General features: G+C 37.6%; 2 protein-coding genes across 2 annotated transcripts in view; one reads left to right on the top strand and one right to left on the bottom strand.

Annotated features, from left to right (window-relative positions):
* Positions 1 to 4,648, bottom strand: part of deptor (DEP domain containing MTOR-interacting protein) — a 52,299-nt gene extending 47,651 nt beyond the window's left edge. Inside the window, exon 1 of the mRNA XM_015357847.2 lies at positions 4,237 to 4,648. The gene's annotated coding sequence lies outside the window, so the exon portion shown is untranslated. The remainder of the gene's footprint in view (positions 1 to 4,236) is intronic.
* Positions 276 to 14,652, top strand: dscc1 (DNA replication and sister chromatid cohesion 1). The gene is made up of 10 exons (XM_006635946.3): positions 276 to 373; positions 999 to 1,250; positions 1,564 to 1,732; positions 3,653 to 3,787; positions 5,268 to 5,358; positions 5,813 to 5,951; positions 7,388 to 7,440; positions 9,943 to 10,100; positions 11,195 to 11,343; positions 14,382 to 14,652. The coding sequence occupies exons 2-10, from the start codon at positions 1,081 to 1,083 to the stop codon at positions 14,491 to 14,493; spliced, it is 1,176 nt and encodes a 391-aa protein (XP_006636009.1). The 5' UTR covers positions 276 to 373; positions 999 to 1,080; the 3' UTR covers positions 14,494 to 14,652.
* Positions 14,653 to 15,322: the final 670 nt, after the last annotated feature.

The following is a 15,322-nucleotide window of genomic DNA, read 5'->3' on the forward strand; positions in this document are numbered from 1 at the left end:
CAGGTCGGCGGGTTGGAGAGAGAACACGCTGCTGACAACTTGGTCATTAAAGATCCCAGGGGCATTGCTCATAAAGGGGCGTTAACCCCCGGTGCCCTGGCTAAATTACATTTTGGGTTTGTATGATCTAGCCATCCTGAAGTTTCCCCTTTAATCCAACAGGTTAAGCAGTTTGTCGTTTGTCCACCCGTTGGTGCACATTGGCGGCCACAGGTCCACATGTCACCAGGAGGGTTGTGCGCACCTCGAAATACGTTTTCTGTAGGTCACGGACGTCACCTCTCGGTCTTTTACCTGCAGTTACTGTTACGCCGCTGAGAATAGAAATCTGGCATTACTAACAGACGCGTTAAGATAAGACATTTAAAGATGAGTAAGTACGCCTTTTAGTGGTTGGGTAATTAGAAGAAAGAAAAAAACAATAGGTGATACAAAGAATAAATAATGCTTTTCATGGGGTTTAATCAATGCGTACCATTTTAAATGTTAAATATATGTATATGAAGATATGATAATTGTAAATCAAAACAAAAATGATTGCGAACGTAGGTGTGTTGAACCTTATATTGTACTGGAAAAAGCGGGTGAAATGCAGCACTATTGCTTTGATATCTTCAAATCATTTACTATCACTTTTTCACTTGTAAAACTGTCAGAGGTGCATTCATATGTCATATGCAATATATATTCACGAATATATGCACGAATTCTAAATACAAGCAACCATTACAGGGCACAGAACAGGAACAGCATGGACAAAAATCTTTCTTAATCATACATGAGAACGCATTTTGTTGAAAAACACTCAGGCATACACGCAAAATCGGTAAACGAAAATGATGCGGACATCCACTAACACTAATTACCAGCGCATTTTTAACTGAAAAAGAGTACTGTACTTCATTCACTAAATAGTACGTCGCAGATGACGTAGTAGGTCCGTGTTTCTCATTGGTCAAGTATGTTGTCAATCAAATGTTCTGTGTACTTCCTGTTAGGAATGCGGGAAAATCTAACGGGGAAGACGTCTTCGGAGAGACCTATTTTTATGTACACAAAACCTTTAACGTATTCGTTAAAATGAGGACACTAGAGGAGGTGAATGCAACATTACAGATCGCTAAACTCAAAGAAGAAGACTTGCAGTCCGTAGTTCATTGTTTTTCTTTTGCGGAAAACGTTTCGTCTGAGGATTATTGTCTGATGGAATTAGACGAAACTCTGTGTAAACACATTGAAGACGGCAAGAGGTAAATTTGGCAAATATTTCGTGATGTATATTTGGATCTACAGTGTAGGCGGATATTTTAGACTGTGGAACAGCAATCCTGTACTGAATTGTGTTCATCATACTGTAAATGGCAGAATACAATATATGAAACGAGATTAGCTTTCTAGTAAAAGGAGCCCTCTAGGGTTAATCACTTTAGTTGTGAACAAACTTATTCATATAAAGGGTACGTATTCATTATAATCCAAATATTTATTGCCTTCTTATTTTTATGTTTCAAGAGCTGTTTAAAATAAGCCCTGTACTAACGCAGTTGTTTCTGTTTTTCACAGTCTTGTCATAAGAGGAGATAAGAATGAGCACGCTGTACTGTGCAGCGAAGACAAGACATACGACCTCAAGATAGCCGATACGTCCAACCTGCTTCTCTTTATTCCAGACTGCAAGACACCCGACCAGTTTCCAGAAGAAACAGGTAGCCAAAAGCTCATTCAGACTCAGGTATCTCTCGTGACCTTTTACTTTTCATCACAAACACAAGGTCTTATTCAGACTCACTAATGAAATGGTCATCATACATGCATGAATGCACTTCATGGTGATATTTAACGATTTCCGGGGCTCTATGCCACTCATTATCACAATGAGGGCACATGTTAGCATTTAGTCTCTAGTCTATTTAATCTGTTAGGATTCCTGTCTCCAAACATGCTGTGGAAACCCTAATCGCTCCTAACCATTTTTTTTTCACAAAAGGAATCATGAATTATATAGGACGTTACTTGAATTGCCAACTGATATTTGCAAGCTTTGTTTTCTTTTTTTGCCCTTATTTAACTATTTAAAGTTCAGTCTCATGATTTAAGCAGAACGAATGATTGGTGATGTCATAGATTACAGTTGTTCTCTGAAGCCAGCTGGCAGTGCACATTGCATAAACTTGTGCTATGCTGATAAACCTCGCTTGCTCATGTTATCACATGAGGATTTTAATAAAAACAAATAGCAGCGAGAGTACACAAGAACATAATGGAATCCCATAATTGAGTCAACAGGAAAAGGCTGTTGAATTTGATTCCTTTTAAGAGCCATCGTTGAGTATGTTGTGGTTTCAGCTCAGATTTGCAGTAAAAGAGCTACAACACAAGAAAACAGGCTTAAAAAACCATGATCAAGAGCAAGAGATCAGTGGTCCATGAGTTCAGGTTGTTAATTTGCCCTGTTTAGCAAGTTTGTAAAGCTCAGGCTTCACTGAAGCACTATATAAAAATTGAATCCCAGAGTTGTAACTTAGTCTCCGCAATCTTAATGTGGAATGAGAGAAATGTGGGTGCTTTGTGATAACTAGAAAAATGCTTGCTGCACTCCAAAAGTGCACAGTAACTGCACAGCTCCGTCCTTACCTGTTTAACAGGTGAATTTTAGGTAACCTGACCCATACAGTCAAACAGTTGTTATTTCACTCAGTTGTAAATTCAGTATGTTAAGCAATTACATCACTGAAAATGCCACAGGTGGGTCTTTTTTAAGAGCTTGTCCTATCTGGGATGAAGTTTATATTTTTAATGAAATTTGAAATATGAAAAATGCATGATCATCTAGGACAGCAGGAACATTTAACTGCGATCAAGTTCAGTAAACGTAAAGTTGGATGGATATGGAAAAGAGTTTTGAGTGTGGAACTATATTAGTGTGCGAGCTATAAATGAAGGAGAAATTCATTTTATGATGAAATGTGACCTTGTAGTCTTCTTCAGGTGTGAGGGAGAATGAAGATGAGAGTGTGAATATGATGCAAAACTGTGGATAAGTAGGACAATTAGTTGATAATGGAGAGCTGGGGGAAGCGAAAACCTAGTTTATGGATAATTTTGGCTTCTGATGTCCTTCTGGAGTCAGAGTCCTACAGTTCCCATGACAGCAGACATTAAGAAAGGTCTGTGTGATCACTGCAAGGAGAGGTAAAATTAGGAGCTATCAGCTTGGAGAGGTCTATTTCTAACTTTGTTTTTTTAAAACAATCGGCCAGGTCTTCTTCCTGTTTCATCAATGTAAATGTCCGGGCCCTTTCTACAACAGATGCAGTGAACAAGTTTATTGGACAATCTGGCCTCTGGATGATCTTGAAAAGGCCAGAGTGTTATGGAAGACAGGGAAATAATACTGCTGTACAAATACTTAATTCCCATGAAAGCTCTAACAGGATTGGCATTGTTTTAATTGCAGTTTTATTGTAAAAAGGATATTTAGAGGCACATTATAATAAATGAATTTGTTGTGAGTACATGGATACAGACACTAGTCAAGGAACAATTCGATCTGACCTAATGTTGGTTCTGTTGGTCTTTAAAAGAGGTGTTTGGTTTAGTATAAAGGAATGGATGACATAATTCATCTTTTATTTTACTGCTCTGTCCTTAGATTTCAGGGTTTTCCAATTCCTACTGGGAGCTTAGGAGATGCCGCCCAAAGTTAAAGAAGCTGAAGAAACTTCTGATGGAGTATCCCTACGAAGGACCGGAAGGAGAACAGGAGAGGGAAGGTGCTAAAGAAAAGGTGCGTTTTAAAAACAATCTTACCTCCCGCCTGTCACTCATGTGAGAAGTGTTTCTCTGGCAAAACTTAATTAATCCATCAGTGGTGAAGGCATTTTGGTGCATCAGTTAGTCACACTCAGGCAATAATGCATTCTGACAACTAAGCAACCAGTTTCCAAACCACATTACTGAATATGCTATTAAAACATAAGAGCCCACGGTGCTCTTTCTCAAGCACATACAGTGCTTGCCAGATGTATTGGGACAGGAAAGTCAGCACTGTTGTTTTTTGCTTTACAAAAGCAGGTTTTGTACAAGCACGTTTTTGTGATCATGAGATTAATATGAATACATGCAGTGTAATATATTTTGGATAATTCCATGCAGACATTTGATCATATTAGACTAAAAACATTTTGTGCTCAGCCCAGTGATTTCAAGTGATTGTACATATCGAGATGCACTTACCTCTAAATAATTTTCATAGTGCTTATGTCAGAATTTGGTTGCAGATCCCTTTGAGGTGATACCTGCTGCAGGCACTTGGAGTTGGTCTGCTCTTTTTGGAAACTTCTCGAAATCTTTTGACTTAATTATTTCTTTCCTTCATCATTTAAAATGCTGCTCAATTCCACTAAAATCTGGAAATGAACTTGGCTGGTCCAGGATTTTTCAATGTTTATTTCTCATGATGAACTCCTTGGCTTCCTTGGCAGTATGTTTTGAGTTGTTGTTATTCTGTAGCATGGAGTGTTGTCCAATAAGTATGGAAGCATGTTTTCATTACGTAAAGCAGACAAAATGTTTCTGTAAACTTCAATGTTTCTGACCTACCATCAATATTATGAGTTACATCAGTAAAGACCAGTGAGGCACTTTCCGGCCATGAAGTTGAAGTTTGCTTCCTGTTCCATTTTCAAGTGTCTTCTTAGCTTTGCGGTTTAGCAGGTCTGGTTGAGCAGCTACACATTGCTGTACCTAAGGTGATTTAGATGGTGTTGTTTGCTTTTCTTTGTATAAATATTATGTCTTATGGTTTAGAGGAGTTTCTTCTCGGAAATGCCAAAGAAACAGGAAATCTACAAAATTTAATCAAAGGGTCATCAGACCTAAGTTGTTTTTTCACTGCAGGGCGCTTTTTCCTTGGCCATTTCCTGTAAAAGGTTTCACTTCCTTGTCCCCGAAAGAGGAATTGAAGTAAACACAGAAACATAAAACACGTTTCCTTTCCAAATCTACAATAATGCTTTGACAGAAGTCCCATGGAAAGTGTTTTTCCCTCTTTAAGGATTATGATTCCAAAGTATGGTTTCTCCAACGTTAAGATACGTCCAATCATTATTTTGCAGAGAAACTAGTGAATGCAACTGTTCACTTATATATTTTCAACTGTTACCAATATTTTAGGAGGCAAATAATCTGTTCAGTATGCAGTACTTAATCTTATTTCATTATGTGAAGTACTTTATGGTCTGCAATTATTTTTTTAACTGTTTCAGTATACAATGGAAGACTTGCAGGACAGAATTCAAGCAAGCACCAAAGAACTGTTTGCTCAGCTTCAGAATATTCATGCCTGCAACATAGGCGGTATGTATAGCTCAAATAAAGAAATCAAAAGACAATGTTTATAACCATAGCAGCACAAACTATTATTTAGTTTCACATATTTTTATCTTAAATGAGTGTTGTATGTCAACTGCTTTTTTAAAATTTAATTTCTTGTAACATGTCTCTTGGTGACCTTACTTTTTGGATACTCTATAGATATTCCAGTAGAAATAGTTTCTTTCATAGGCCCAAGCAGAAAATAATAGTGGGGAAAAGAACACCATCACTGCACAGTAGGCCAACATTAAAGTCTAATTATCAATCATTTTATTATTTGTTTAACTGACGCCTTTATCCAAGACTTTCATTTAAAAATTGACAGTGTCAGTGATGCGGATTGTCACTTTGTTAGAATGTGGATTGAGACCTGTTGCGTGACAGGTGGCTTGTCTAATCAGTTTTCCGTAATATTTCCTCCGCATGTCTTTGATAGGGTACTGGAGGATCTTGGATTCAGATTACGAAATTAAACTTTTGGGTCACGTTACACAGTTAGTGGACTCCGAATCGTGGTCCTTTAGCAAAGTGCCCTTGAGTGTCTGTCTGGAAGAGCTTGGACCTCTTGAACCACCGTAAGTACGTGTAAAAAATGTTCATGTGAAGTGATTTTTGTGAATATTTTTCAGGTCAGAGATACTTCAGGATTATAAAAAACAAAAGTACTAAAAGTTCACTCAGTTGTTGACAAATATAAATATAATAAGTGAAAGTGTCTTGAATGTTTGTAGTTTGTGCGTTGTGTGTGTGAGTGCAGTCTTTTGACTTGCTGTTACAGCATTCAAGAGAACCCAGCATCTAAATTCTGCTGCAACCAGTGTTGCAGTTTTAGCAAATCTATGGCAAAATTAGGAAAACCTAAAGAGCTAAAGGAGGAAGAAGTGACCATCTTTGTGTCGATCGTGTTTAGTGATAAATCTTTTTTTTTTTTGCCGTTCTGCAGAGAATTTTATCTTATCTTATTTTATCTTTAGAATTTTTGCTGTTCTGCAGAGCTGCTAAATCATTAATCATCCTTTTAAATGTTAAATTGCCTTTGGCATTTTTAATGGCACTTTACATTTGTTCCTTAACACCTTTTCATTCTGAGACTGTCGCTGCTGAAGGCCTCATTCAAATTGATTGCTCCATACGAAATATGAAAGAGCAGCGCATGCAGATCAGAGCCTCAGAAGTCAGGAGATGGGGGAAAGGGAAAGCAGGCAGAATGCTAAAAATGACTAATAGAAATGCTCGGCTTGCTGCATATGTGAGGGTTAAACAAATCTATAATTGTCTTTATCATATTTAACATATCATCTAGGATTTTATATTTTTTAACAGTGTGGCAACTTTTTGGTTGAAAAGTGATGTTTGTGGGTTGTTTTGACGTCTTTTTAGTTTTGGGCATCTGGCAACATTGTCTGTAAGTTGAGGGACACTTTATCCTTGTTTAGCTTGTAGTTGTACGTAGAATAAAGGGAGCTTCTTGTAGTTTTACAGGTCATTAGTTTTCTCTGATGTTATTTCAGCGCTCTTGGTCTCAATACTTATTTTTCCTCTCTATAGTTTAATACAGAAGTAAACACTAGACACAATTGCTGTGGCCTGTGTTTATATTGTGTTCAATTCTAAGTTGCAGTGTTACAAACTGATTTTTGCTTTTTTGTTTGCCATTAGTCAATGCTGAAAATCAAAATGTAACAAAGTGTTTTAAAGAACTTTGAATCCATTAGGCTATGTTTAATGCATTTGTAAGCTTTTATTGTCTAAAGTCAAAAATTGAATTACTCCTTTTCATTTTTCCTTGAAACCATCATGGTACAAATATAAAAGAACACCACAGAATGTCATGACTTACTATCATTGTATGTAGCCAACAGTTTTAGCATCTTGCCTTATTTCCTCTGTAGAACATTTCAAGGTACAGTACATTCAATTACATGTACTTTATTAAACGCATAATCTTCTGGAAATGTCTGGTCTCTAGACACCTCTTCCTTTTTTATTTAATTTGTTCTTTCTGTTTTAGAGAGATGATAGAACATTGCCTGAACTGTTATGGGAGGCGTTACACCAATGAAGGTAAGGATTTGAGGTTGGATTTGTTTTAAGCTGTAACAGACGTCTTCAGTGAAAGTTCGGGAGGAATGATGGAAACCAAATCCCCCCATCATTTCTGCTCTTCTAACTTGTAATACTCTGTGACGTCAATTCCTGAAATGCTGTAAAAAGTAAGGCCCTCTCCTGCTCGCGTTAATTTTCTTTTGCATACCTCTTCCACCCCTTCTCCTCCTTTGCTCCTTTGTTTCTCTCAGTTTCACTCTGCATGAGGGTCCCAATGGTTGGCTGTCAGCCAACCAGGTAAAGCCAAAACTCTTTATTTCAATCTTTTTTTCTCAGAAACGTTCATAACTCATTTACTAATGGGATTTTGTTATTCCTCGTGAAATCCCTGTTTTTAGAAAGCAGAGTGCAATAGGAATTCTGCTGATATGCTCTGTAAGCTTATTTGGATATAGACACAGATTGCTCTGTCTCAGAAGTGTCAGTCTTCACTGCATTAACACTTAATAATGTTGTTGTAATGTCGAGTAGCTTTTTTGGGGGATTTTGAGGCACATGATTAAAAACACTATGTATGATGACAGCACAGATCACCATTACCAATTAACATCACATTACCATTCTTCAAATGAAAGGTTACAAGTTTTCACTGTATTTTGAAAATTTGTCCATCAGTTTAATGAATTAAAGAACATTTGGGATTTCTTACTTCTAACAAAATATAGCAGCAGTTCAGCTAGTTGAGCTCTATGATGACGGGTTCGAGCCATGATCTTGTCACTAGTCACTTGTAACTGTAGTTCCCTGAGCTGCAGTGTGCATTTGGCTGAGTGCCTCTGAGAACTGGGTGAGAGGAACTGGTCAGTGTTTTCTTGGTTCTCAGTGACCCCAGGACTTGCAGGCACACGGTGGTGGTCAGTGTGGGCAAGTTTCCTCTCCATTGTTTGCTGAATGTCTTCTATGGGCAGTGTTGGAGATGATTTATTCAAAGCTCTGAAAAAACACACAGCTTTTAACAAAAATAATTGAAGAGTTTAAAGTTTAAGAAATGTATTAGCACATATAAATACATTTTTTATAGACGGTTATAAGTTGTCTGAATGATTTTGATTATTATACATAGTTATGAAACCCACAACAAGTAATTTTTATAGTTTTAGACATGTTTTTTACAGATCTCGCATCTAAAGAAGTGTGATTTTAAAAGGAGGGAAGGCAAACATGGACAGTTCTTTAAGTTATAAGCATCCCCTTGCTTTATATTTGAGGAATTTTAGCTAATTTTAGCAACTCTTTGAGGAGAGGTAACGTTCATTAATATTAGAATACCTGGAATCCTTTAATTTTCATAGTTGCCCACCACTCCACGCTTGAAGTGTTGTTTGACATCTATTCATCCAAACGATTTCTAACTGCATCTTACAGTTCAGCGTCGTCCCCATCTGCTGGGGAGGCTAGCGGTGTAAAACAGCCTGGTCGCTACATTGTATTTAGAAGTAAAATTCTTAGATCTTTCCTGTTTTATAGAAATATTTTGTCTCTTCCACATAATGTATGATATTGAATAAAATATTGTTTTCCTATGCATGACTACTGTATGAAGATATGCTTGTAGAGGATGATGAGGTGTAGTGATTAGCATGAACTTCCCCATTTCGGTTCACTGACCCGAGTACCTCCTTGTCCTGTTTCACTAAAAAGGGAAGTTCCCTGTGGCCTGTGGTGCTAAATTAGGAATTGTTGTAGGTTATTTCTCTCTTATGCTGCTCAGAGGGCTTTGAAATGAATTTCCTTCCTTTCTGTTACACAACACATGTCTTTTGTATTAAAGTAAAATATAATGCTTTACTATATTCTTGACATTCATGGAATTTACTCACATCTAAAAATTCAATTTGTGATCCAGAAAAACATATTTAAAACATGCTCAGATGTTGATTTGTAATATTATTGGACATTTAGTAATCATTACACAGTAATCACAAATATCACTGATAATCAAGCAAGTTAAAACAGTTGTTGCTTTTTCATTTTAACACTAAAGCTCAGCAATTACTGTATCAGGTTTCCTGGTGGCAGTCATTTCTATTTGATGCTCAACTTATAATTATTAGATTTTATAATTTATTAAGAAAGACATTTTGCAGAGAAGAGTATGTTTGTAATCCTGCTTCAGCATTGCACTGTTACAACATCTATTAAAATGAGTACTTGTTATGAATGGACGTTAAACAGAACTCGTTTTGTAAACTATTTTATATTTTAATGCTTGGTATTTAACTATCTTGGAAATGTCCTATAAATTTCTGAATCTTAAGAAGGTTATGAATAGGAAAATAATTTATCTTTGGTTTTCTTCCTTTAGTAATCTTGACTCCTAGCAAGTGAATGTGTAAGTGGGGGTACTTTTGTAAGCCTTACTTTCATGAGATTGTGCCAAAATATCCATTTTGTGTTGCTGGAATGTTCACTGTTCATTGTACCCATCCAGTGATATCTTGTTCTTGCTTGTTTTTTCAGCTGGTGAAATTCACTTCTCGCTAAATGAAGACAAAGTCTGCCGAGCGACTGCCCAGATGCTGTTGCAGAACGCAGTGAAGTTTAACCTCTCCGAGTTCCAGGAGGTGTGGCAGCAAAGTGTTCCTGAGGGCATGTTAACAAGTCTAGATCAATTAAAGGTAGATGTTAACAGTCACCCTGGCAACTGGGTGTAGGTCCAGACCTGAAAAAATGAATTTCTTGTGTTTATATCGAGCTTCCACCACTCAGATATAGCACCCACCTGTGACACATGGGGCAGCCATAATGCACTGGCATCTGTACATAGTAGTATAGGGAGAGAACTGAGAAACGACTTTATCAGTGTAATTAAGGGATAGCATTAGGAAGGCCATATTGTACAAGCCCAAAGTAGAATTTTACCTTCGATACCGGGGTACCAAATAAGATTGATTGATTGCATGCAATTGATCTCCTTACTTGTTTAGATTTTTCTGCGCTCAGTCTTTGGTTTTGTTTTCTAAGTGTATTGTTCCATCGACTTCATCAGAGCAGAAAGTTTTTCAGTATCTCCTCAGCTTCATAATTTATTAATGTATGGCTTATTTTGACTTCAAATATTTTAATAAGCAGCCAATTTATTGTGGACAGACACAGATGAGAAGGCCACTGCATCAGACACTCCCACAAGGAGTGTTGAGTATTTGTTGTTTTTGCTTAAGTCCAGTTGGTTACGTTTCCATGCAGCACACATGAACAAGGGCACTAATAAAACCCAGCAATGGGGGGGGGAGTGCATGTGAATTACAAATCCCAAACAGTGATTCAGGAATCAATTTGCCTGGGTTTAAGAACTTCACTAGAACAAAAACTAGAAGAGAACCACTGTCCTGTAGAACAGTGCCACCATACTGGGACATCATTTTTATGGGAATTGTGGTCCATAGGCAATTCAACACCATTCGCAGCAGCAACCTTGTATTCCTCGGAGGCCTCTGAGTTTCGTTTTCCTTTCAGTTTTCAAATGGAATTTCAATATGGGCTTACTCATCATTTCTAAGAAAGTATCATTTCTAAATTTGCCTAAAGTATTTTAGGTTAATGAATCATGGAATAAGTTTTGTTTTATTCATAGTATAATAATACTCTAAAATAGTATATTAGTTTAGCTGTTAAAATTCAAAGTTCAATTTAAAAGGAGACATTTGTGAAACTCCTAATAAAAGAATATAAATAGGGGAATTAACACTCTTTCATTTATTGCTCTTTTCAGGGTTTAGCTCTTGTAGATCGTAACTCAAGACCAGAAACGATCTCTCTGCTGAGGGTCGAAGACTTGCCTGAGGAGACACAGGACAGGTTTAACTGCCTGTTCAGCCTGCGCGAAAAATGGACTGAAGCAGATATTGCCCCATATATAAAGTGAGTAAACTAAGATCACCTAGTTAACCTGTCTTCTATCCCCCTTACCCTTGAAGGAAACCTGTCAGAAACTGTTAGGAACACCAAGAGCACTCTTGAGCATACTGACTCAAGTATCCACAATACAGTTGTAACTCATAATGAATGTGAAATGATCAGACGGTAACGATTTTGGTGCCTCTTCCACTTTTGTCCGACAACCAGTTGGTTGGTCCTATTTATACCTGTTTATACAGTGAAGTCTATGAGGGGATTTGGAAGCAATCATGTTAGAGACACAGATGTGGTTGGTGCACTGTATGATGATTCACTGAAGGGCTTATGTCCACTTCCCAGGAAACTTTAAATATCTTCAAGTACATTTCATTTGCCTCATGATGAGCAATGATTTGTTATTGTCTGTTTATTAATAGTCTGTGTCTTTCGTTGGGATGATATGTAAACCTAATTATATTACTACATGAGCGAGATGGGCCAAACGGCCTCCTCTCATTTGCAGACTGTTCTTATCTTCGTATAAAGATACGTAGATTTATGTCAAGCGAATGCAATAACTGTGTTTCTGGGTTCCAGTTCAAATGAGAATGAAAAGTGCCGTTCTCAATTTCGAGTCTGCTGCCGATTATGAAACCTCGTTCACATCTACTGCCATCCCCAGAAGATTTTTTGTTTGGCAATAAATCATTAGTGGCTTGAGGAACTGGTTTAAAATTGGTTTAAAAGAAAGTGATTTAAAATGAATGTATTTTGAAATAGGGTGTGGATTTTCATTGTGTCATAGTGTCCTGTTTTGAATTATTAAAATATTAGAACTATATGTAGTAGTCAGGTGAATAAAAGATCACCCTGTATATTCACAGTAAAGAAAATGAGTCACCTAGATAAGGGCATTGCTTTTATATGCAGAACTAGTAATAGGTGCTTTATTCCCTTTTTCATTTATTTAGTTTTTGTAACTTTATCCTTTTTATTAATTTTACCTTTATTATGCATGATTAAGATGTTTTTATATAGAATCTATTCATTTTTATATAGTTTTCCTTTTAACTTATTTCATTGTCATTTATAACTGTAACTGTTTTTTATCTGTTAGGGTTATCGTTTTTCTATTTTCTTGTTAAGCATTGGAGTCTAAGGCACTCTATAAATAAACTTGGTTTAACTCAAGAGCTGAATGAAATTGAGGAGGAGACCTCAAATTACAATAGTAATCCAAGGATAAATCATTGGCTTTATTGTGGCTTTCAAAGACTTGCAGCTCTGCTGGATCGCAGTATTCATTTGACCTGCCCACACTTAGTTTGACAATATTTAGCCAGCAGCCATATCACCCTGCAACTCACAACTGGCAGCCCACTGAAGCTAAGCAGGTGTGAGCCTGGTCAGGACCTGGATGGGAGACCTCCTGGGAAAAACTAAGGCTGCTGCTGGAAGAGGTGTTAGTGGGGCCAGCAGGGGGCGCTCACCCTGCAGTCTGTGTGGGTCCTAATGCCCCAGTATAGTGACGGGGACACTATACTGTAAACAGCCGCCGTCCTTCGGATGAGACGTAAAACCGAGGTCCTGACTCTCTGTGGTCATTAAAAATCTCAGGGCGCTTCTCGAAAAGAGTAGGGGTGTAACCCCGGCGTCCTGGCCAAATTTCCCATTTGCCCTTACCAGTCATTAGGCCTGGTCTCCTAATAATCCCCATCTATGAATTGGCTTAATTACTCTGCTCTCCTCCCCATTGATATCTGATGTGTGGTGAGCGTTCTGGCGCACTATGGTGGATGCTGGTGGATGCTGCTCACTGGTGGTGGTGGAGGGGAGTCCCCATTACCTGTAAAGCTTCCAGTGGAGTGTCCAAAAAAGTGCTATATAAGTGTAAGCAATTATTATTAATTATAATATAATAATCATATGACCAGCTCATATTACCCACTACTACTCATATGATATTTCAATGAGCTAAGTGTATGTCTGATAAATACTAAGAGTATGGTACTAGAGTACAGGGCTTGGTTTATTACTATTTTTTGTAATAAATTATGTTTTAGGCTAATTATTTGTTATTTTGGTAACTGCTATTACCCCCTCAACTAACTCCTCAACTATCTGTTGTATTAGTGATCCTGAGTCTGCTTGCACACCTAACTGCGAAGAGAAAGATTCCATTCTTGCTTAGTGTATCTCTAGAATAGTACAGTATCTTGGCCGCAGTATCGATGGATGGTACTTTAATTTCTGGGTACAGTTCTGATCATGCCAGTACACTCGTGGAAATGCTAATAGTATGTACGGTTAAAAGACATAATCCTCCCTTATATGATAATTGAAGTACTAATACATTGGCTTTAAGTTGATCAGCATTATTTAAATTCACTTAAAGAAAAAATAGTATCACACGTTTTTGGTAATCAGTTAAAATAAGTAACATGAATCCCTTTCTCTGCCTCCATAATAAGGATGCCCTTCATTTGACTGTAATGAAATTGGCACTTCTCTGATGAAGTCGTTTCCAGCCAGTCATTCCCGTAATTGCAGTCACAGAACCTTGTGTTCCACAAAAATACGACCACCTTGAGATGCGGAGTAGTGGGTGTTTGGGCAGGAGGCAGGGATAGGCTCACTCACCATCTAGATTTGTCCCACTAATCCTAATCTGTTGTGCAGCTCATTTGAAACCACAGTTTCAGCACAGTTTCATCCAGCTCTTCTCTTCTTTCATCCAAGATCCAATCACACATAGGCAAATTAGCGAATATTAAATCCGCAGATGTTGAGACTCTACTGTATTTATAAGTCATCCAAAACTGACCTTTGAATCTTAAACTGTAAACAAAAGCATGACGTCTTAGAGGGTCTTAACATTAAAATCCTCTCTGACACCTCACTTGAGGGCATAAGAATTAACCAGATAATTGGTAAACATTTGCAATTTTATTTTGCGAGAAGTGTTTGTCATTTAACCATTGTATTGTAGGCTTGTCACGCTGAATACTCAACACTGTACATTTCATGGTTCCCACACTTAAGTTTCCTTTTCTCTCCGACAGGGATTTATGTGGTGAAAAGCAAACAACCGGGGCGCTGCTAACCAAATACGCTCGTTCTTCCATGCAAAATGGAGTGAAAGTCTACAATTCCAGACGACCAGTAGCTACATGAGCATCCCTGATACAGTTTGAAGGTCTCACGTGTTCTGTGTACCACCCATTGAATATTCTCATTCTGAATGAGACATTTCTGACTGTAAAATGTACACAGGCTATTCATTGCTTTAGCAGGTATTGCTCTCCTGGACTATTAAAAAAAACTAAAAACACAGCATGTCTTTGAGGGTTTTTTTTTTGTTTTGTCTCTTGTATTTTTTGGGTTGAGAATTGATCTTTTTTTTTATTTGGCTTTTTTACTTTTTGAGTGTGACTGCCTTTTTGGTTTTAAAATGTGACTGTGTATCAGCAACTCCCGTGCCCACTCAGGAAAGAGAGAAGCATGCAGACACAGCCCTTTGACACGCCTTTCTGCACTGCAGTTGGTCATTTAGAATGCTGCAGACTCCACAGTGCCTGACAGGAGAGCTTGTACAGATTGGAATGGGGCTGGTAGTACATTTCCTACTTGCATCACTCCAGATATCACTATTTAAATTATTTTGATTGACCTTACTGGTTTCTGGCATAAGAAGATAGTAACACATTTTTTGCTGAATTTAGGACTGGGTTTCTTTAATATCATAAAACATAATGATATTTTGCTAGCCAGGTTCCACCTTCATCAATGGAAATGGACTCTTTTTAAACCTTTTTTTTTTTTTTTTACTCTTGATCTTGCGCCCTTTGCAACAGTAATACTAGGGAAATGGTTGGTGTATTAATGTTTCACTCCGAAATTAATCAAGGAAGAAACTGACAACACCCCAGGTTGCAGAAGGACAAAGTTATAGAAATAACGTTAACAAAAAAGGGGGCACTTAAGATAAATACTAGAGCGCTGA

Source organism: Lepisosteus oculatus, chromosome 10, assembly GCF_040954835.1.
Source record: "Lepisosteus oculatus isolate fLepOcu1 chromosome 10, fLepOcu1.hap2, whole genome shotgun sequence".
Classification (NCBI taxonomy): Eukaryota; Metazoa; Chordata; class Actinopteri; order Semionotiformes; family Lepisosteidae; genus Lepisosteus; species Lepisosteus oculatus.